The following is a 23,910-nucleotide window of genomic DNA, read 5'->3' as shown; positions in this document are numbered from 1 at the left end:
TGCATCCGCCACTGCACACCGTTCGAATGAGAAACGTCTACTCTATAATGTGTAAGTTGTTTGGGGATTATGCTCTCTGTTTTCATATATATTGTGTCGCTTACTATATTATGACTTCCATAATATATATTTTGTTGGTGCTATCAAAGACATATAACTGTTTAATATATGTTTCTGATGATATAGCATTTTCTTAAAAGCTGATTGCAATTAACTTATTCTACAGAAAAAAAAACAAACGAACATACAAATTGTCGTGTTTGATAATACTACATTGTATTACGCGGTATACATTTCTTCTCTTTGAAACTTCAGAAATCAGAATTAAATAATTATTTCTGTTCATTGCCATATTACCCAGAGTTCATTGCGTAACAATTATAACGCTGTTAAAAGATAGATAGCATCCTTATAAACTGATAGCAGGTTAATCAGAATCTAATATAAGAATAAAAAAAAACATGTGCGAATTGATAAGTAAATGATTTCGCCTTTCAGGTGAGCTTTGATGGATGCCGGTGATTCAAGATATATATTATATAGTCTATAATTTTAGGAATTATAGATCAATCAATTGATGGGAACAGCTGACATCAAAGCACACACCGATTGCTGATGAATTAGAGTGGTGTATCTGTTTTTGCGATGTTTACATATTGCCGGTTCTTCTTTGTTTATTTACATGTTTTCCTTGTTACAAATGTATACAAACAATAATATATTATGATAAAAGATTTCGTCATTGCAGCACCGACCCGCGGAGACACATGAAGTTAGGATTTTAACTGTGCTTTCATTTTTTTCATGTTTTCGTTATAAAAATGAGTTAGAAAATGCCAGGCAATGATGTTCGGTAAGTTTTAGTTTAATTTATTTAAGATTAAAATTTTGTATGTATATAAATGTAGTTTAAAGCATGAAATATACATGATTTTGACGTCGATTTACGGATAGTCGCTATTATAACAAATTCAAGTATTTTCAATACGAACAACATACCGAATTCTACCGATTTGTTGGACAATATGTGACGTATCTGATCATAACTATGTTTTATTGTTTATTAAACGTCCATGCACAAAATGTGTAGCAAGAGGACATGATAAATAAACGTACAATGCATGTTGGAAGTGAAGACAGTTTATACAGTTTATACATAAAAACAATTAAAAACAAATCATATTAGCAATATACAAGAACATGTATCAATTAAAATCAAATTTGCTAATTCGTGTTATAACGAACTTGGCACAGTGAATCTTTTCATCGAAATTAAGAACTTCCAGTCATATTTTTATAATTTTTGTCTGTCGAAAAGTACTACTATCCACAACGTTTTTCAGAAAAGCAAATTAAAGTATGTGCATTTGTTAATAAGTTTAACTAGATCCTTTAATTTGCTTTGACTATATTCTGAAAGTTTCGGGAAAGGGAAGAAAACCTACATGCAAATGATTGCTGTAATTGTTACGCAATTCTAAAACGCTGAATTTTGAGACATTTTCTAACAAATCATTATGCTTTCTGAAACTTGAATTATCATTTATTATGTTATATAATGTTGTCTCAGTCGAATTGTCTTTTAAAAAGCATTATTTGACTTTCATAGAATAGTTTCTTGGTTAGTAATTGTATTCTTAATTATCAAAAAATCATGAATGATGGGTTATCCATACGATGTTGTGTAAGTGTTGTTTGTAAGTTGTCTCACTAATTTTAAAACAAAGCTTAACTTGTACAGATTCTTTGCTTCGCGATATCAGTAATCGTAATTTTTTAACATAATTTTGAATAAAACAAACACACTTCTTTAAGCCTAACTTATCATTGTCATACTTAATTGTTTGATTGGTATTAGCTTAACGTCCAGTAGCAACTATTTCATGACTGTTCAAGACGATTGCATGCTAAGGTATTAGTCTTAGTCAAAACACTGATACAAACATTATTAGATGGATACATGTTAGTAAATCATCAAGCTAGATAACTTCAAAATAAAAACTATTTTTACCCGCGGTGATTTTTCGAACGAAGAAGCTTTTCGAAATTCTGATAGCAAAAATCCTGTACAGATTATATTATTTACATATACAAAGTTACAACTTGCACACAACGCATGCATATATCAACGAAAAAGATTCGACTTTGTATTTGTGGTTATTTTAAGGTATTAACATATGTATCAATTATATGAATGACAAGAGGAAATATTTCTGATAAATATCAGAACACAGATTAGATATCCAATCATCGGAATGTTGCCTCAAATCATACCACTTATTGGTAATTTTATAAAGAAATAATTTAATTACATGCCTGGACATTTTATGTATTTGTATGTGTACTATCAGATTTCCATTTGATGGGCAAATATGTAAGTATTGATGTAAATGATTTCTGTAGAAAACATATAATGAATTATAAGTAAAAAAAATGGCTTATGTAAGTAAGAAAAGGGGTCAATTAAAATGTAAGGTCATTAAAAGAGAAAACTCTTTATTCATGTTATTCTTATAGTGTAGATTTAGTAAATTAAGTTAAGCACTCAATCTTCATTTTTATCGACAAGAAGACTCAAATGGAATGAGGTATGTAATGCAATTAAAAAATTTAATTGCATATAGTATTCACTGCTTTCAAGTAGTCTAAAATAGAAGTTAATACTATATAGATATAGGAAGATGTGGTAAGAGTGCCAATGAGACAACTCTCCTTCCAAGTAATAATTTATAAACTGCTATACTTTATAACACGAATGTATTTTCATTGAGGTACTTTAAATGTTAAAGATGATGAGATTTTTCACACGACATTACGCTCCTTTCGAGTTGAGTTTTACGTATTTTATGATCACTCTTTTTTTACTTCAGTCTTGTAGTGAAGCAGCTGTAACAATAATTCAAAATAAATGTATTACAACGGCAATCATAACAATTATATAGAAGATTGCTTTATTAAACTTTCAGTTCTTGTGTTTACCAAAATAAAAAACTCAAAACGCACAGTGAAAGAAATTCAAGAGATGCATGCATGCAGCTGCAAAATTTTATCAATTTTATAAAACACTATTCACGAACAAGCCGATGTTCTTGCAACTGGTTACCCCAAACTAAGAGTGATTATGGAGTATATACGTGACCACTCTTGGTCTTCTTCCAATCTGTAGTAAAACCCTAAATTGCGAAACTCTTGGACGTCTGTTCGGAACAGACGCATGGGATGTATAAATTCACATCCGATTCAGAATGAGGAGTGATATATCCGGAATCCTTTTGAGAAAGAGATAGACTCTCTATAAATTTAAGAATCCTTGCAACAACTCATTAAAAGGCCTACAAGTGACCCGTTACAATCACAGGCACTTGTTTCAGTAAAAAAAAAATCCTATAAAGTATTACATTGATATTAGGGTTTATAGGGGAAAAGATTACAATCATGCTAAATTGTTGTCTTTTTCGAATTGAGCACCCTTGATTTTCAGTGGCAGTCCAAATTTAGTTCTTTATCCCGATCAACCACGCCTGCCTATTGTCAGTTAACTTATTTATGTGTTCTCTAATTGAAAATGTACGAGGTATACGGCACTGGACGCTAAGAAGCCATGCAACAATTAATCCTACAACTCTGTCTGTCTATATATCTAAATCAAATCAAAAGCTGTTTGACAATTGACTTATTCTGTGACGCAGCTCTATTTTGGAGAGATAAATTACACATTAATAAACAAACAAACACACAAACACAAACAAACAAACAAACAAACAAACAAACAAACAAACACACAAACACACAAACAAACAAATAATCAAACCTAAATTGCTCATCACAGTGCCAACAAAGAGCAGAAAAAATCAACATTAATTTCATTCAAATGATTACAAGTGATTCTATATGATTTAAGACACAATGTTATATAGAATATATTTATTAAGACAAGCAGTAGAATACAACAAGCACAGTAGTTATATATGCTATACATGATAGTTCTTTCAGAATTTCATTTTAAGCATTTTATTTTAGCACCATGTACTAGGATGTTAATATCATAGGAAAAGGATTAGTTACATATTTGTTTTTCGTTCATTTTTGTTTTTGTCTTTTTTTACATAAATAAGGCCGTTTTTTTTTCTCCTTTAAATTGTTTTACATTGTCTTATCGGGTCCTTTTATAGCTGACTTTGCGGTATGGGGTTTGCTCATTATTGAAGGCCGTACGGTGACCTATAGTTGTTAATGTCTGTGTCATTTTGGTCTTTTGTGGATAGTTGTCTCATTGGCAATCATTACACATCTTCTTTTTTATAGGTTGTAAAACAGTTTTAAAATTTTATCTTTTAGATGATCTTTTTCTGTAGAGTTAAGATTAAGTTTGAAATTAATATTCACTTAGCTTAATTGTTTTTTGGTACACGTGTTTTAGATATCGCATCATTTGTATTTTTGTTTGATTCTGTAATGTTTTCAGTAAGTTTATGAAAGGATTCTTCTTTCGAACATTCCTAGTATATATGGGAAGAGGGTTTAGTTTTAACTACCTTCTTTGTATACACCTTATCTAAATTAAATTGTAACTCTTTTACCATTTTAAAAAAGAAATTCTGCGTAACAGTCGTTGATATCTGAAAACTATTTCTTTCTGGTAATTGCCAAAACTATTTGTAAACATTACTCTTGCTTTCTAAAAATATCACTTTTACCAGCTGATAACGTAATTATATAGATTCATCTCTAATTTACCGACAATTTCATCAAGATTATAATCTTAAAGAAAAGAAATGGATTTTCGCTTGCTTCAAGCAACTCTATACTTTACAATATGTAAATGAATAACATATCACTTATACATTAAACAAACAAAATATATACTCTTATTAACGATTATATTAAGCCATTATGCTTCGTATGCAGTAACCAGATAATGCTTTTCATTCCGGGGATTCTGAGCTCATACATTGGTTATCAAACTGGTTTTTTTTTTTTTTTTTTTAATTTTTTTTTATCATTGATGAAATAGGAGCCATATAATACATTTATATGTCTCTGATTGAATTATACTTAATTAAGATTCTTAATGTGTTATGAACTTTACATTTTTTATTTATTTTATACAACTTGCCAGGCTTTTTGCCAGAATGCTGTGTCAATTTTTTTTTTTACTTTATTGCGTCAAACATGATCAAAATCTACCATCAGAGGGAAAAACACACACACAGGAAAATAGAATAACACATTTTACGCCATATTAAAATCATTCTTGTTCCAGTATTTTATGTTAAAAACAAACACATCTCTCTTAAATATTTTTATTTTGAACCAATTAATAATTAAAAAGTGCACACGTATAGTTCATACATAAATTCATTTGTTTCAAAACATTTTCTGGATGTCTTTTTCTGTTTGGTTTGGCTCGCAGTTTTTCTAAGTAAATTTCCAGCAAGCGGACAAATACAGAAGACAACTTTGACTTCATTCTTTTATTGATAAAAATGATGATATGTTAGTGTTTAATTTCCAGTGGCAAATATTACATGCAGATCAAGATAGGACACGATATATGAATATGAACTCTGTACATGACAGACATGATGAGCCGGATAAAAACATTCCAGTTCACAAGATAACAGCCTGCAGGAATACATGCCAGCTTACCCAAAACCGGACAGTCTTTTTCTTACGTTTTAGAGTATTCAATACACTTTTTTTAAAACATTTTTTTCTCAACATAAAATAATAGTTAATTAGAGGAAACAGTACTATTTATGTAAGGAATCAATCTACCTCTAACAGAGCGAAATAGCATGCATCACTCGCCATGATACTCATATATCCTTACAATCAAATTTCCATTTAGCCTTGTGATCAATGCGTAGAGAACTGTTTTTTTTTCATGAAATTTTGAAAATTCAACTGTATATAATATTCAGCGGATATCTATCTGTACTAAAGCATCATTTGAGATGTCACGCTAAAACAAATGTCCAGTAACTGCGTAATTCAGTGGTTGTCGTTTGTGCTACACACATTTGTTTTTCGTTCTTTTTTTTTATTTATATAGAGAAGGCCGTTAGTTTTCTCTTTTGAATTGTTTTACATTGGCATTCCGGGGCCTTTTGTAGCTGACTATGCGGTATGGGCTTTGCTCATTGTTGATGGCCGTACGGTGGCCAATAGTTATTGTGGTCTCTTGAGGAGAGTTGTCTTATTGGCAATCATACCCCATTTTCTTTTTTATATCCTATACAGGGTTTACATTTCATGCATATTTCTGACGAGATCAAATAAACAATAAATTCAATATACATAGGCTGAGTCGATCGGGATGAATGACCAATCCTGGAAAATGAGGTCAGTTAGGATCGTGGACGACACTTTGCCTTGCGAGTCTGTTATTGTGAAAGAGTGTGGTACTTCCCCCGACGAAAGGTTTCGGATCAAACGTCCTCATTACGATCAGAAGTTGCTGCGTAAATGTATACATCCCGGACCTCCAAATATATGCATTTTTCAGCCAGATGGACGATTTCAAGTTTGGATTTCCTTATCCCTATATACCTCAGTCAACCCTTGGGTTTTGTTAGATATTTAAACAAAATTCATTAATAGATCATTTATAAAACTGTGCGTTCACTAACTTTATTGCTGTCATATGGTGGTTGATATGAATGGATTATCAAATTTGATGTTAAATTTCAAGCATCCATCATTAATTGCATATAAAAAATCATTGAGATACTTTAGTTCATTTGCACTTTTTTACATTTAATTAGCAGCAGCTGATTGATTATTTTTTCCCGCATATTTATTTACCAATTGACGTCATCAGTTTCTCATAGAGAAATATATCATGTCTATCTTTGACAAGTAATCAGAAAGTTTACCTTGGAACAATTCTTAAATAGACCTGACTTAAGACCGAATTTATTTTAAAGAAACATAAAACTGCATTCAAATTTTATTCATGTTGTGAAATAAGATAAATATTTGAGTAAAAATTAAAACTGCAATATCGAAAGATTAGATAACGTACTTTCTTTTCAAGAAATATGCAAAACTCATATACAAAATGTATGTTTACACTCTTGAATTAATAAAATTAACGGTAACAATTTTCTTGCACCAGATGCGCATCTCGACAATACATGTCTCTTCAGTGATGCTCGAGGCCAAAATATTTGAAATCCAAAGCTTATAAAAGATGAAGAGCTATAACCAAAAAGGTCCAAAAAGTATAGCCAAATCCGTGAAAGGAATTATTTATTTGAAATTAGTACTTTTCTTATAAGAAGATTGCTTTTCAATGGCAGTCGAAAAATGGAAAGACTTTTAAAATGACCACACCCTCTTCCATTTCAAGTTATATTTCTAAAGCTATAAAAACCGATTACATACTATATAGTGGCATGAAGTTCACTACTCAATTTCAAAATAAAAAGCTTTCCTTAAACTAGTATATATTGATAGGGGATTAAATAAGGAATCAAAAACTATTTTTTACAGCAAAAAAACATGTAGAGGTCAATGTGCTTGTTTTCGAGATATTAGCCATTGAAATTTTGGCGGGAAAATATTCTCTCTTGATTTTTCATAGCTTTATAATTGACAAGTTAAAGTTCTCAATAATATTAAAAAATAAATAATATTTTATAAGACTTTAAAATATGGCTTATAGTTATACATGCAAAAGATTTATAAAAAGAAAAATGGGGGTCAACGGGCAATTTTATTGAAAAGGCATTTAAATGGATAAAACCAGAGGATTCCGAAAATCAGACAAAAATTCCAAAACATGACAAGCGAACATCCTTAACATCCATTACAATATTATATGATTTGTACAAACACTGCCATAGATATTTCCTAATCAATCATTTTAAATAATAATTTATTGAACTTTAACATTCTGTACTCTGCAAAATACCCCACTTTTCTCGTTTTCCTCTTTTTAGAAGTAATTTACCATTTCTTTAAACATATTTATTTGTAGTGGATTAGGAAACAAGTTATTGAATTTTTATAAATGTCTTTCCACTTTACGGGTGCGAGTGCTGCCTTTGCTTAATACCTGGAGGCTAAACTTCAAACTGTCAAGAATGTATAATAAATTTAAGATTCAAATTCTAATCGCACGGAACCGGTAGAACACATTTTATGATCTCATATTTCAGAAAATTACATAATCTCTATTTCATTTATAATTTAATATATGTATTGACGTAAGCAAGGAATATCTTAAAGTTGTAAGACATGCACTGTTGATAAAAAGGCGAAGAGAACAAGATCAGTGCTCTCAATAACAAATTTAGCTATAATAAAACACAACATGCTGATAATTACATTTACAGCAACAACACATGAAAAAAACACAGGAAAACACGTAAACTAACCAATTTATAAAGTTTGAAATTAAACAAAAAATAAGTAAGAAACATTTGTTTATATGTACGGTGTATGTAACTCGTCCAAAGCACAATTTGTGTTGTTCCGTCTTTCTATCAGTAGCTTAAAATTAAGGAGTAAAAATATTTATGAAGCATGAACCACTACTGGTCAACCGTACACAAGAGAAATGGATTAGCAACTTTTTCAAAGTCAACAATTTGGACAACGGAAGAAGTGTCAATACATTAAGATGTAGTAAAAGCATAAGATCAAAATAAAAAAAAATTGATTCGAAATCAATATTGTTTTCTCCAGAACAAGGTGTATAGTATATTTGTTTTGTTTTTTAAATGTGTTCAGAAATATCTTTTTAATGTTTCTGTCTTTTTGGATTTTCAGATTTATAACTGCAGCAAACATCCACCATCCTGTGCGAACATCAAGGTAGGTTTCAGAATCAAATCAGTAGTCCTTCGACTTCTTCTATGTTAGGCAATCAACGTTTGATCATCAACAATGGATTCATTAGGGTATAGAGGGTGTACTTCGTTTCTTAATTCTGCAATATTTTATTGCCAATTTTGTTTTTCCGTATTCATATTTAAAAATTTTCTCTATTAATTTTATTTCAACACTCCATTAGTCTTTATTTTTTTCTCATTTTCTCTGTTCTTTAATGTTTGCCTCTTATTCTGCACTTGTTGTCATGTGTACTCCTTTCTGTAAACCTCCCCCTGCTCTTCATTAATTTCTGATTTTTTTTATATCTAAAATGGTTTGATAGTAAACTTGAAATGTTACTACATTACAACATCCATCAAAGGAATTAATTTATTTAACATCAGCTAAAATGTATTAAAACAAGAACGTGTCTACAGTATACGAATACCCCACTTTTATGTTCAGTGGACCGTGAAATTGGGATAAAATTCAAATTTGGCATTTACCGAAGTCCTTAAACTGAAGCGTGGGAGACTAAAGAACGGACGCACAGACCGAAAAACACAATGCCCCTCTACTATCATAGGTTAGGCATAACAATTTCTGACCAAGATTAGAGTAGAAAAATTCAACATTTCAAAAATTGAAGCATTCCGAATACTGTTCTTTTAATAATCAGCGTTCATTAGATAAAGGAAGATTGATAAAGTTTGATGCCAAAAAGATTTTTCCATTTTGCATACAGAACAGTTGCATTCAAAGCCTAAGTCGTCATCCGTGTTTGTAGTATATGGTTTACACTTGAGAACAGTGACATAATATCTGCAACATTGCTTGTCTCATCATTACCTTGATTCACAAATATCACTAAAATCATGTATGTTCAGCTTTTAGGTCATTCTGTTTATGTAGTTTACTATTTAGCATTCAAAACACGAAAACATTATGTGCCGAATATTTGTCTGCATGTAGAAAAAAGTCAGTAGTTATGATGATTCTAACATTTTATTAGTCGTTGATTTCAAAAAACAAAGAAAAGCAGAATGTCATAAATCCTTAGTTGTTAACAAAGGCGGAACAGGTCCGTGTAACACTTATCAATTCAAAGTTTTAAAAAGTTATGAAATTTTATATTTTTGGAATTTTGATCAAAGTTTTAAAATATTAAAATTCCAAATTGTGTAAAAGTTTTGAAATTTTGAAATTTTAACCAAATAATTAAAATATTAAAATTCTAAATACCGTTTTTAAATTTGATAGTTTAGAAATTTGATCAAACTTTTAAAATACTGAAATGAACGTGCAATTTTGATTATTTCACTTTTTGAAAGTTTGATATTTTAAATTTTTGATTAAAATATAGAAAAGGGGCGCAAAGAGGGAAACATATAAACACGGCACTGATTATAATCATGCTTAGTTAGGAATAAATAGCACGAAATATATCAAATCGTTTTTAAATACAAAATAAAAATTAAAAGAAGAAGTTTTTTTTAAATTTAACATTTTAAACATCACATGGAATAACAGTATTGAAATCATAAGATTGTGCATCTATTAAAAAAAATATTCAAACCTATTTAAACCGGCATCAAAAAAGCCAGAGGCTCCTGAATTGGGACAGATGCAGGCCCATAAATGCGACAGGGTTAAACATGTGTCGTGAGATCACAACCATCCCCCTCTACCTCTAGCAAATGTAGAATGAATAACATTCACACAGTTAAACACACTTTAAAAGAAATCCAAGTCCTATGTCAGAATAGGAAACAAAAGAAACTAATCAAAATGACTATGCTAATAAATTAACAAAGGACTACCATATATATATATATATATATTACATTGTTGGGTTGATGTTTAGACGAGTTGTATATACATTATGTACACAGCCATGTATCACCATCATTGATGGCGATCCGATGGATACATCTGTTGTAGGGTTGTCACTGACTCAGACGTACTTATACATCTGTTGTAGGGTTGTCACTGACTCAGACGTACTTATATATCTGTTGTAGGGTTGTCACTGACTCAGACGTACTTATATATATAAGTACGTCTGAGTCAGTGACAACCCTACAACAGATGTATCGATGACGATCCGATGGATACATCTGTTGTAGGGTTGTCACTGACTCAGACGTACTTATATATAACGATGGATACATCTGTTGTAGGGTTGTCACTGACTCAGACGTACTTATATATATATATAAGTACGTCTGAGTCAGTGACAACCCTACAACAGATATATAAGTACGTCTGAGTCAGTGACAACCCTACAACAGATGTATCCATCATATATATATAAGTACGTCTGAGTCAGTGACAACCCTACAACAGATGTATCCATCGGATCGTTGTCACTGACTCAGACGTACTTATATATTATTGTCACTGACTCAGACGTACTTATATATATATATATATATATAAGTACGTCTGAGTCAGTGACAACCCTACAACAGATGTATCCATCGGATCGTCATCAATGATGGTGATACATGGCTGTGTACATAATGTATATACAACTCGTCTAAACATCAACCCAACAATGTTAGATCTGTAAATTTGCTTTCGCAAATTTTTGGTTCTTCCCTCGCCGGGATTCGAACCCATGCTACTGTGATATCGTGACACCAAATCGCCTGCACTGCAGCCGTCCCGCTAGACCACACGACCACCTGGGCTCTCAAAAAAGAGCTTTCGCTGGCCGTGTGTTACCTTTCCAAGTCAGTTTTAATCTAGCGGCGTACTGCAGTACATGATATATAAGGCATGAAGATGTTATTGTTACAGATCAGCTAAATTATCTATAGTAAAGGATCCTACAATTTAATGTAAGATACAGTCACAGAAAATAATTATATTTATAAGTAGGTCTGAGTCAGTGACAACCCTACTGCATGTACTGCAGTACGCCGCTAGATTAAAACTGACGTGGAAAGGTAACACACGGCCAGCGAAAGCTCTTTTTTGAGAGCCCAGGTGGTCGTGTGGTCTAGCGGGACGGCTGCAGTGCAGGCGATTTGGTGTCACGATATCACAGTAGCATGGGTTCGAATCCCGGCGAGGGAAGAACCAAAAATTTGCGAAAGCAAATTTACAGATCTAACATTGTTGGGTTGATGTTTAGACGAGTTGTATATACATATATATAAAGCCAGCTCAAGAGCTCAATTAAACTTATTGAAAGATAATGTCTTCATCATATGAATAACAAGCACAAATCCTCCCTGTTGTATTTCTTGCTATCATTCATGAAATATTTATCACTGGCAACCAACCATCGATAATTCAAAATAGGTTCTTTACATACAAATTTCAAAGAAACTTAGGATTCAGCTCGCTCAGGCAAAGTAGCCCTTATAGATGGATTTTGATATGTTTAATAGATATAGGAAGATGTGGTATGAGTGCCAATAAGACACTCGACATCCAAATAACAATTTATATAAGTAAACCATTATAGGTTAAGTTAAGGCCTTCAACACGGAGCGTTGGCTCACACACACAGCAAGCTATAAAGGGCCCCAAAAATAACTAGTTGAAACCATTCAAACGGTAAAACCAACGGTCTTATCTATATCAAAACGAGAAACGAGAAACGAGAAACACGTATGAACTACATCAACAGACGACAACCACTGTACATAGATTTACTTCATTTTGGCGAAACACCTCTTCAATTAATTCGGTTCTTATATATACTTCACTTTCAAATATTTAGTTTTCAGCGTTCTGAAGGTGAATGCTTTACTTGAAATTCAGCATTTTACAATAAACTGGTTTTTCGAGAGCAACATTAGTGTATGGCCAAAATGGAAAAATCCATCATGCAGCTGACAGCGTGGCACTCTCTTAAATTTACACGTCCCATTCTGATTTGACGTACCTGTGTTATTTTTACTTTGATCAAAGTTGATTATCGTACGATAACTTAAAAATGCATAAATATTAAATAACAAATACGGAAAAACCTTTTCCTTTTATTTGCTATTTAAAAACATAGGTTGATTTAGAGCCCCTTATGGAGCTACGTATATGATAAATGCATATACTTTTTACAAGCATCAGTCCAAACGTTGTCTAAGGGAGCAACCATTTAACTTCAAAAGATGTTTTATTGAAGTGAAAAAAATCGCACAAAGCGCTTAAAATTTAATTTATTAAGTTTTTTTTATCGCTAATGATCAAATTATTTGGTTCAAAATTTAACACTATAAGGTATGGGGGAAATCGGGATTCAGATATTTGTTTTGTCCTCTGCTTGCACAGATTGTTTTCCCATCAAACTGGTGTTCAGAATATTTTTATGTACCATCATTGAAGCCCCTCGTGGAAGTATCGAAGTAAAATAAAAAAAAGTGTCACCTTAGTGATAATATTTATATATTAGATTCTCAAATAAGATTTATCGCTGATATAAACTATTCCAAATATTCTTTTTATTTTCAAAATGCCGACGCCTACAAATGGATAGATGGGGGCATAATGTACAGCGGCAACTTTTTCATAAATATGAAGGATGGAAGTAATGTTTATGGTATACGTTTATAATAAATATAATGAATGTGTTCAGCTTTTACAAAACCAGAACGATAAGTTGGATGTTAACGTTTCTTATTTTTTTTTTTACCTTTTTAATTTAATTTGACTTTATTGGTTGATTCGAGCGTCTTTTGTAGACGAAACGCGCGTCAGGCGCAAATACAAAAATTACACCCGGGTAACTATCTATAAAGAGTTTATGTAGATAAATTTTTATAAGGTATGATACCTTATAAAAATTTCCTGACTCCAGGCTACCAATAATTGATCTTACTCTTAATTTCGGCTTAAAAAGATATTCAAAACCTCCCCCATTGCAGACTAGCACAACATTCATTTGGACACCATGAATTCAGATTTCCTACCGTACCAATACTTAAAACTGAAATCATTGATACAAGGTAATATACGATCGTCATGCAAACGATAAAAAAATGAATACAAAACGTTAAAAGTTACGACCGAAGCGCTTTTCTGGATCAGGACCGCTCAAAGCTGAATATCTAAGGCCAACAATTAATAAAGAAAGGAAATTGTTGTTGATTAAAACGTTAAAGATGATCGCTAAAGATTTATTCTACCGACATGATTGCAGGAAGTAAGAAATCGTAGAGCAAAACAAAAAAAGTTGAAATCAAATGAGATAATACAACGTGTATTGAACAATTTTTGTTTAAAGTCCAGCAGAAAACACATTTATACTCAACCTAACCATACTATTTGACCTACTGCGAGTTTGTCAGTTTTTACTGTTACTCCTAAAATATGGGTACTGAGTAAACCATCATGTAAAAATGGTCATTATCAGAGCCGTGTGTCTTGTTTTAAAATGAATTATCTTCTTTTGAGAAATATTTATTTTGTCATCCTATTTTTCATCTCATAGAACTGTCCGTACCTGTGGTTTTATTTTATACATTTACTGTTATGTATCAGCATGTTTTCATTTCATTCTGTTTCGTTTCGTTTCGCAGTTTACAGGTACCCCTCTTTTTGCCCCTTTTCAATTTTTGATATTTTAATCAAAAGTTTAAAAAATCAAACATTCAAATAGTGAAATAATCAAAATCGCACGTTAGGTTTAGTATTTTTAAAGTTTGATCAAATTTTTAAACTATCAAATTTAAAAACGATATTTAGAATTTTAATATTTTAATTATTTGGTTAAAATTTCAAAATTTCAAAACTTTTACACAATTTGAAATTTTGATATTATAAAACTTTGATCAAAATTCCAAAAATCTAAAACTTCAAAACTTTTTAAAACTTTGAATTGATAAGTGTTACACGGACCGGAAAACAATTGACCCAAATATATAAAAAAAAAATCAACAAAAAGAAAACAACAATCACCAAACCACACAAAATAAGACAAAGTCTCTCTGTTCTCAATAGCCCATAACATGTACTTAGTAAGTCATATGAACCGCATTAGTTGTTTCGTGGTAGCATGTTCGATTCCAGTGCGGAAAATCGTTGGTTCGAACACCAGCCGGGTCAAAAAAAAGACTTTAAATTTGCATAAGCTACTTCTCCTCTGAGCATGCGACATTAAGGAGTAAGAGAAACGTCGGCCCAGAGACTTAATAATATTTCCGGGTATTGTGACATGTCTTCCTGCGAACTTTAACCTTGAGAAGTAGCACTTAAAAATCCTACTCAGCTGGTCAGTTCACTACAAAGCATGGTTAATATTTATATTACTTGAACATGTTCTTGTCCGGAATATGCATTTACTTCGTCATGCACTGGACGTGAAACAGCTATTAATCCCCACTTATGTACATCGCCCTGTCTTTCACTTGTATAACTTTATTTTCTGAATTCAATGTGAAACAATAATACATTTGATATTAATTTGTAGAGGTACCATAGCATGGTGGATTTTATTAGGACTTTTCGTTGGACTTTTTGGTATCGTGTATGTCCATACAGTAGGTGTTGGATATGCAATAGTAGAACACATTAATGGTACATATGACTTCGTGATAAGTAAGTACTTTAAGAAATTAGAGATTTTTTAATTAAAAGACTGGAAAGATGTGGTACGATTGCCGATGACACAACACTTCATGAGAAACTAAGTGACACATAAATTAACACTGTAGGTCATTGTACGGCCTTCAACAATGAGTAATTCCCATACCGCATAGTCAGCTATAAACGGCCCCAACATGACGAATGTAAAACATTGATTGATAATGACGTACAGTGGCAAATATTTCATGAATAAATACATCCGCGCAGTTAAACCAGGACCTTTAAGTTAAGCAATAGTTTTATTTTTGGATGTTTGTTGTTTTTGTATGTCGTTTTTGTATGTCGCTCAATATTTTTGTACATGAATCATGTCGTTAGTTTTCTCGTTTGAATTGTTTCATGTTTGTCATTTCGTTGAGTTTTATAGCTTACTATGTGGGTAAGGGTCTTACTCTTTGTTAAAGGCCCTATGAAAACCCTTTACTAAGTCTAGTAGTTGTTGTCTGTACGTCATTTAATATATGATGTAGACTTGTATCATTGGCAATTACACCAGATTTTATTTTTTGATATATGGATTGTTTTAGATATAGGATACACATTAAAGAATTACTTTGTAGATATTTATAAATATAAGCATTGAAGCATCCCTTCCAGTCTTTAATCTTTGAATTATTGGAGTAAGGTAGTCAGGTAGTCAGTTTCTTTATGAAACATATCTATTAATATACTGTATACTTGAAACAGTAAAGGTAATTAACCTGATACAAAAAAGATTTGCTATTCCACTAGAACAATGCTGCTAATTAATGTCCCGGATTTTGATGGATGCCAAGACTATTACAGTATATAATATTAATTGCAAACATTGTTTAATTATTACAACAGAAACGGTTCATTGTTTACCAACCAAGTACGTCATTAGCAACATTTACCCAACACTTACTAAACTGTAACTAGTATGTAATATCAAGATATTTTTTTTCTCTTCCTTTCTCTCCAAATGTATGCATGATGTTTGTTTCTCTTGACTTTATGTATTTTGGGCTATAATTGTATTTACAGGATCATACAGCAATAAAAAACTCCTTTTTTCATTTTCATTTCTGCTTTTCTCTCTTATTCTCTTGCGTTTACAATATTGTAATCATATTGTTCTAGCCTTCTTTTTAATTCAATACCAAACCCATAACTTCCGTCTCATGGCAACTTAATCATTTGATCGAAGAAGCGTATCCGATCTGTCGAAAGTTTTCTTCAGTCATCTCCAAACACTAAATATATAACAAAACTCGTTGTGTTTTTTATTAAACATGTTCGGTCGCCTTACTGGTAGATCTTGCTTTTTTGTAAATTGTCTATCTTTCTCTAATTTTAAGTTTCATTATTAATATACATTGTATCTCCTATTATTTAATAGAGATTTTTAAACAAATAACAAACAATTTACTCTTAAATCATCCGAAATAGTGCACACTGTCAATTCAAAATAAAGCCATTGTTCATACTAGTAATTAGATATAAGAAGATATGGTATGAGTCCCAATAAGACAAATCTCCATACAAGTCACTTTTTGTAAAAAGTAAACCATTATACAAATTCTTTTATAGACCAATGTATGACCTTTAACAGAGAACCTTAGCTCACACCGAACAACAAGTTACAAAGGGTAAAAAAAGACTAAATGTATAAAAACCATCAATACAGGAAAACCAACTGGCTAATCTGTATACAAAACGAGAAACACTTAATAAAACATTAAACTTTTTTTTTTAAATTTTATAACCATCATAGTTAATGAAGTCTCTTATATATCTAAGTTGGTGGCGGAACAGCAGGGTCGGTGCTTGCCAATCGTCTTTCAGAAGACCCAGGTATAAAAGTCCTTGTTTTAGAGGCCGGCGGAGAGGAGGATAGAATTCCAAATGTAGACATCCCTCTTCTTTCTTCGTTCCTGCGTTATAAAGAGTTTGATTGGAATTACTTTACGGAACCACAGTCAAAATCATTCCTAGGATTCAAAGATAAGGTAAGGAATTTACTTTAAGTTCCCTTCTACGCCCATCCCTCCCGCCGAAAAAAAAAAAACAAAATCAACAGCAAAACCCAAAGAAATCATTGATATCATTTTATCATTTAACATGTCTGATAGTTTGTGCACTACTTCTTTTTCTTTTTCTTCTTAAAACCAAAAACCTATTTTTTTATTCGAGAAATTTTACTAACCTTGATATTTAGATTAAGTTCAAGATATAACAGTTTAAATATTTTCGACTAATTTACTTCACAAATGCTACATTCACCATGATGGGTCTCTCTATTCTTAATGTTCCGTCCTTCCCATTTTCGTTTGAAAAGAAAGCTTCAAGTGCAGCATTCGTGTCCTGGGATACTATCTTATTTCCCCCCACTTACCTATCATTTAATGTTAGAAATTTTTTTTTAAATGTTGAGGTTATGCTAACTGTTTGTTGTTTCATAAAAAAAAAATTGTCAATATCGACAGTGATGGATCAAAAAGGGGTTCCAGGCCTGGGAACCTTATTTTTTGACGATCAATGCTCAGTTTTAAATGGGGTTACATGGCCCCATTTTTATCCTGGATTTAAACCCCCATTTCTCTTTAAATTGTCTGGTTCTGACCCTGATCTAGTCCATACACATTTGTTCACTGATAACAAATCAAATTATAAGTTGAATTTAACCTTTTCTGATGACTTTTTGATATAAAGTGACCATTGATGAAGACGCCAGTGAGCGATACAGGCTCTTCAAAACCTCCAGCTTTGTTCTCGTATATTCCTTGTAAAAAAATTGACATTGCTGCGAAATGATTTAAGCAGTCGCATAACAGTTTAATTCATAGGTAAATACTAGATTGTTTCAGTGAAAAGAAAACTACGAGTACACATGACAATCAATTGTAAAAGATAACAGATCTCACGCCAGCTTACATAACGCTAATGAATGTAGCAGTTGCCACTAGGATGGTATTTATTGGTATAAACAAACATTTGTGTTAATATGAAAAACACAGTGTAGTCAGAATGATATGTTTATTTCAGCTAAATAGGATGTTTCGAATAGACAAATAGCAATGAGATTGCTAGTCAAAATTGAATGATTTAAGCATTAAAGAAAGTAATTACTGTATTCTGTTACCAAGAACAAACAATTGAAATCTACTGCTGTTTAAATATCTTAGAAACCACAGTGACAGGGACCTTAAACAAATAGTCAAAGATAGACCTAGGTGGCCGCGTGTTCTAGGTAGTTACTACTGAAATCACTAGCCAGTCAACACTGCGGGTGCACTCGACTTCAATCTTTATTGACTAGGATTGTCAGTTGTTCTACCGAAGGTGGTTTGTCTCCGGGCATTCCAGCTTCCTCCGCAAATATAATCTGACAGCCACGAAATAGCCCAATAAAAAGTGGCGTTAAACACAATACTAGTTATCAAATCAACTAGTTAAAGCCGTCATAGGTCATGTTTACTGTAAATCAAAGTAATTGGAATCTTAGTTATGAATAACCCTAAAGTGCTCAACAGAAATTGTAAGAACTGTATCAATAAATCATGTCAATGGTGAACCGCTGACTACTGGGTTGATGATACCATATTAAGGATGTTTGCTTGTCATGTTTTGGAACTTTTGTCAGATTTTCGAAATCCTCTGGTTTTATCCATTTCAATGCATTAGAAAATTTTGCCCATGAACCCCCATTTTTCTTTTTATAAATATTTTACATGTATAATTAAAAGCCATCTGTAAAAGTTTTATAAAATCTTATTTATTTTTAAATAGTTTTTGAGAACTTTAACTGGTTAATGATAAAGCTATGAAAAATCAAGAGAGAACATTTTCCCGCCAAAATTTCAATGGCTAATATCTCGAAAACAAGCACATTGACCCCTATATTTTTTTTGCTTTTTTGATTCCTATATTAATCTATCAATATATACTAGTTTTATGGAAAGTTATTTATTTTGAAACTGAACAGCAAACATCCTTAAGCGATTAATTAGCAGTCCACCAGCAGCAGCATACAATTAATTGATTAATTGGATCTATTGATTCCCTCCAATTTCTGTTGACAGGTCAATTGAGGATTACGACCTGTGCCCACCTTGAGTAATGGGGTCTCTCGTTATCAAAACCCGTTTTGTAAAACCAAATATTTTGAAATTGGAAGCCAACATTACAAGATCAAGAGCGAATGGAATCATATGCGTGCGCATTGAATGACCATACGGTATTACTTTTCTTCGAAGCTAAGATGTTAAAATTCTCTAAGATCATTGGAATTTTATAAGACAATCATATTGTAGAGAAAGTTCCACGAAGGATGTTACAACAATTAAAATATACCACCTTCATATTTGAAAAAAGCATGCAGATAAGATGTCCCATTAGAAAGAAATATTACAGAACAGAAAAACAGAAGAGTAAAACAAACAAGAAAAATAAAGGCAACAGTAGTATACCGCTGTATGGAAAAAAAAACAAAATCGGGGTAACAAACTAAAACTGAGGGAAAGGCATTATATATAAGAGGAGAACAACAACACAACATTAAAATGTAACACACACAGAAACGGACTAAGCATTAGACAAAATCCGATGAGAATAACAAATATAACACCAAAACCAAATACATGAGTTTGGGATAGTAAAGTACCGTGACACGTCTTACAGTAATATGAATTCACACTCAAATATAAGAGAAAATAAACGACACAACGGAAACACAAAGAACTTTTTGATTGTACTAATGAACGACAAAAATAACTAAACAGCATATATAGGGAAGCATAGCGTTTTCAACAAAGTGCTGGTCACTTAGTGTAATCGTCCAGAATCTAGCAAAGTTGTAAAACATTTAACAAAAACAATAAACGTCTCATCAAACTATAAAAAAATCCAACAATGACCGTATTCAGAGAAGTCATACAACAATTACCGACAAAGGCCGGACATGGAATTCGAATAGTCGCAGGAAAAAGTGGCGGGGTTAAACATCACTTGAAGAAACAATACCAACACTATCCCCTATCATTAGCTACGAAACCTAAATACGTATGAACAGTCTACGAAGTATGGTCACAAAACGGCTACCTTGGGTAATATATTCACAACTAGGAAGAATTATGCGATTGTAGTAGTATGAATATGTCAGAATATTTACTACTTATGAGCAATAATGTCCCTTTAGTATCGCCTCGCTTTTGCATTCTTTTTAGTTCACCTGGCCTATAGGACCAAGCGAGCTTTGCTCATCACTTGGCATTCGTCGTCCGTCGTCGTTAACTTTTACAAAAATCTCCTCCTCTGAAACTACTATGCCAACTTTTACCAAGCTTGGCCACACTCATCATGTGGGTATTTAGTTTATAAACTGTGTCCAGTGATCCGGCCAACTAACCAAGATGGCCGTCATGGCTAAAAATAGAACATAAGGGTAACATGTAGATTTTGGCTTATAACTCTAAAACCAAAGCATTTAGAGCAAGTCTAAAGGGTTAAATTGTTCATCAGGTCAAGATCTATCTGCCCTGAAATTTTCAGATTAATCGGACAACCTGTGGTTGGGTGACTGCCCTTGAATAAGTAATTTTAAGGAAATTTTGCCGTTTTTGGTTCTTATTATTATAGATATCGATAAACTGTAAACAGCAATAATGTTCAACAAAGTAAGATCTATAAAAAAGTCAAAATGTTCAAAATGGTCAGTTGACCCTGTTAGGAGTTAGTGCCCTTTATAGTCAATTTTTAATAATTTTCATAAATTTTGTAAATTTTTGTATTTCTTTACAAAATATTTACCGTTATCACTACTGGGCTTAGTTCATTATAGATAGAGATAATTGTTAGCAGCAGTAATGTTCAGTAAAGTAAGATCTACATGCACATTACCATCACCAAAACACAATTTTGTCATGAATCCATCTGTGTCCTTTGTTTAATATGCACATAGACCAAGGTGAGCGACACAGGCTCTTTAGAGCCTCTAGTTTAAATATTAAAATAAATCTTGTTGAGGTATACTATTTCTGGTATATTCGTTTCATTTGTAAAAATGGAAGTAAAACTCTCATAACCATTATCTATCTGCACACAGCTATTAACCGCTGCTGATATAAACAGAAACGAATATATACAATAATAGCAATAATATTGATATAAAACAATGATTCTTACCTATCTTATCAAAAATAACCCAAGTACTTCTTCGATTTAATCTTTTCATTAGGTTTAATCATATCGCACACGTCAGATAAATGTATACGTTCCAAAGGCGTTGATTTTGTCTGATATAAACGTCATATGAAGATTCATTTTTGTAGCCGCCGCTAGAATTTTCAAAGCAAAACATTTATATTATCAAGCTATAAAATAACACTTTTCAGATATTAATGAAGCATATGTATCTGTCAGATATCAGTTTTTACATTTTAGAATGTGGGCTTTGTTTTTCGATTACATTATTTATTTGTATTAATTCTATAAAATGTATTGCATGCAAAACTGCCAAAATTGCCATAAAAGAGCACAATTGTTTGAACTTTTCAATAAATATATCATGCGATTTAAAAGCTTTATTGCCGAAAAGGAAATTTGGTACATAAAAAGTATAACCAAAGATGGTATGGTTGGTACAATAAATCTTTGTTTACGGTTGCCGCACGTGTCTATTTAAAAAAAAAAAACAATTCGGATAACGCCAATAAAGGTTATATATTATTTTCGGTATGTTTGTGAGGTTCCAACTGACATTTTTTGCACAATAGAACGCCACTATAATTGTCGTTTATTAAACTATCACGTGTTGATACAATGAAAAGAAATACAAATGTTATTATGTTATCCATTTCGTCTCAATGGCAAATTCATCAATATACATCCACATCTATATATATTTCATATTTGCGGATCTTTTTTTTTACCTCGATCACACTGTTAAAGAATAGGATCATCCAGACTTCTCATACCAAGCCGGCAGTCAAACAAATGCTGTGAGGATATCCGTTAACTGATATCATGCTGTATAAATACTTTCGATTGGAATGGGGTCTTTTAAATCTAATGGAACTTGTTTGGAGAATATTACGATCTTTGTCATTTTAGAACCATATACATAAACGTTTAAGTGCAAGCTTGTGGCTGTCCGTATTCGGATTGTTCTTTTTGCTCAGGGGCGGTTAAAATTTCCACCTTCATTACAATTTTCCAATTATACAGAACTTACCTATAGGACTTTATGTTTATTTGTGTACATCCTGATATGCATGGACGATTTCACTAGGACATTTAGTAAGCACAGACATCCAAGTCGAAATATATCCATGTACTATTTGACACTGGACATTAAGCAAAACACAATAAATCAACAGTACTGCATATTAAATATTCTTCGACATGACTAACATCAATTTTGAAACTTTGGTAATGACATATATTTTACTATTTAATATCTTAGACGTTGATATTGATATAGAATATTAATTTTGACATCACTATAGTATATGTTGATGGTAATGAACACTACTACTTGTTTTATCAAAATCATTGTCTTAGTTCAGACAAGATTTACGGTATCTGATTCAGTACATCAACTTGTTCACATTTGCACACGAAATGACAAAACTGTTGTGAAATGTAAAAGTTTTAATTAACAAAAATACCAAACTCCGAGGAAATTCTAAGCAAATGGCAAAATCAAAAGCTGTAACACATCAAACGAATGGATATCAATTGTCATACTCCTGACTTAGAACAGGCGTTTTCCTGTGTAGAAATAATCAAATTTGGATTTAACCGGGTTTTATAGCTAGCTAAACCGCTCATGTAAATGGCAAGTAACATTTTGACATGATACTTCCAAATAATTTAACTATACGTACGGTATCCAGGCAACGGAAACTTATTACGTCAATCATTCTTTTTTTCAAATTGTGGACTTTAATCTTGGAATTAACAAAGATTCCAAAATTAAAGTTGAATATTCAAAGATTAAAGTCGACAATGTGAAAAAAAAAAAAAAAAAGGATGGCCCTAGAAGGCTTCCGAACCAGGCGTATATGTTCGACATACGTATGTTACAGATTTCTTAGGACAACCTGTCACAATATCTTTTACGTGTTACATGTTCGATGCCATTACTTTTAATGAACACCAAGTTCACCTCCATTTTTGAACACTCTTTGTGCAAAGTTTATATTCCCCTTATCTACCTCACTGGTGTAATATATGTATCGCTTATTCTAGAAGTTCTGATACCTAACAAATTTGCTGGTTGTTCGTTTTTACAGACTTCTTAGACCTTGAATTAGAAATGTAAATGTTTTAAATCAAATTGAGAATGAAATTGGGGAATGTGTCAAAGAGACAACAACCCGATCATAGATCAGACAACAACAGAAGGTCACCAACAGGTCTTCAATGCAACGAGAAATTCCCGCACCTGGAGGCGTCCTTCAGCTGGTCCCTAAACAAATATATACTAGTTTAGTGATGATGAACTAAACTCCAAACTGTACACAAGAAACTAAA

At 32.1% G+C, this 23,910-nt stretch overlaps 1 protein-coding gene across 1 annotated transcript in view; it reads left to right on the top strand.

The window, feature by feature from the left end:
• Positions 1-542: 542 nt before the first annotated feature.
• Positions 543-23,910, top strand: part of LOC143047589 (glucose dehydrogenase [FAD, quinone]-like) — a 35,644-nt gene continuing 12,276 nt past the window's right edge. Inside the window, exons 1-4 of the mRNA XM_076220692.1 lie at positions 543-853; positions 8,779-8,823; positions 15,239-15,366; positions 17,176-17,384. Coding sequence (XP_076076807.1) covers positions 834-853; positions 8,779-8,823; positions 15,239-15,366; positions 17,176-17,384 — 402 coding nt within the window. The 5' untranslated portion in view covers positions 543-833. The remainder of the gene's footprint in view (positions 854-8,778; positions 8,824-15,238; positions 15,367-17,175; positions 17,385-23,910) is intronic.

Source organism: Mytilus galloprovincialis, chromosome 10 (assembly GCF_965363235.1).
Source record: "Mytilus galloprovincialis chromosome 10, xbMytGall1.hap1.1, whole genome shotgun sequence".
Taxonomy (NCBI): Eukaryota; Metazoa; Mollusca; class Bivalvia; order Mytilida; family Mytilidae; genus Mytilus; species Mytilus galloprovincialis.
The sequence above is the reverse complement of the archived record's forward strand: the minus strand, read 5'-3'. Positions and strand labels throughout refer to the sequence as shown.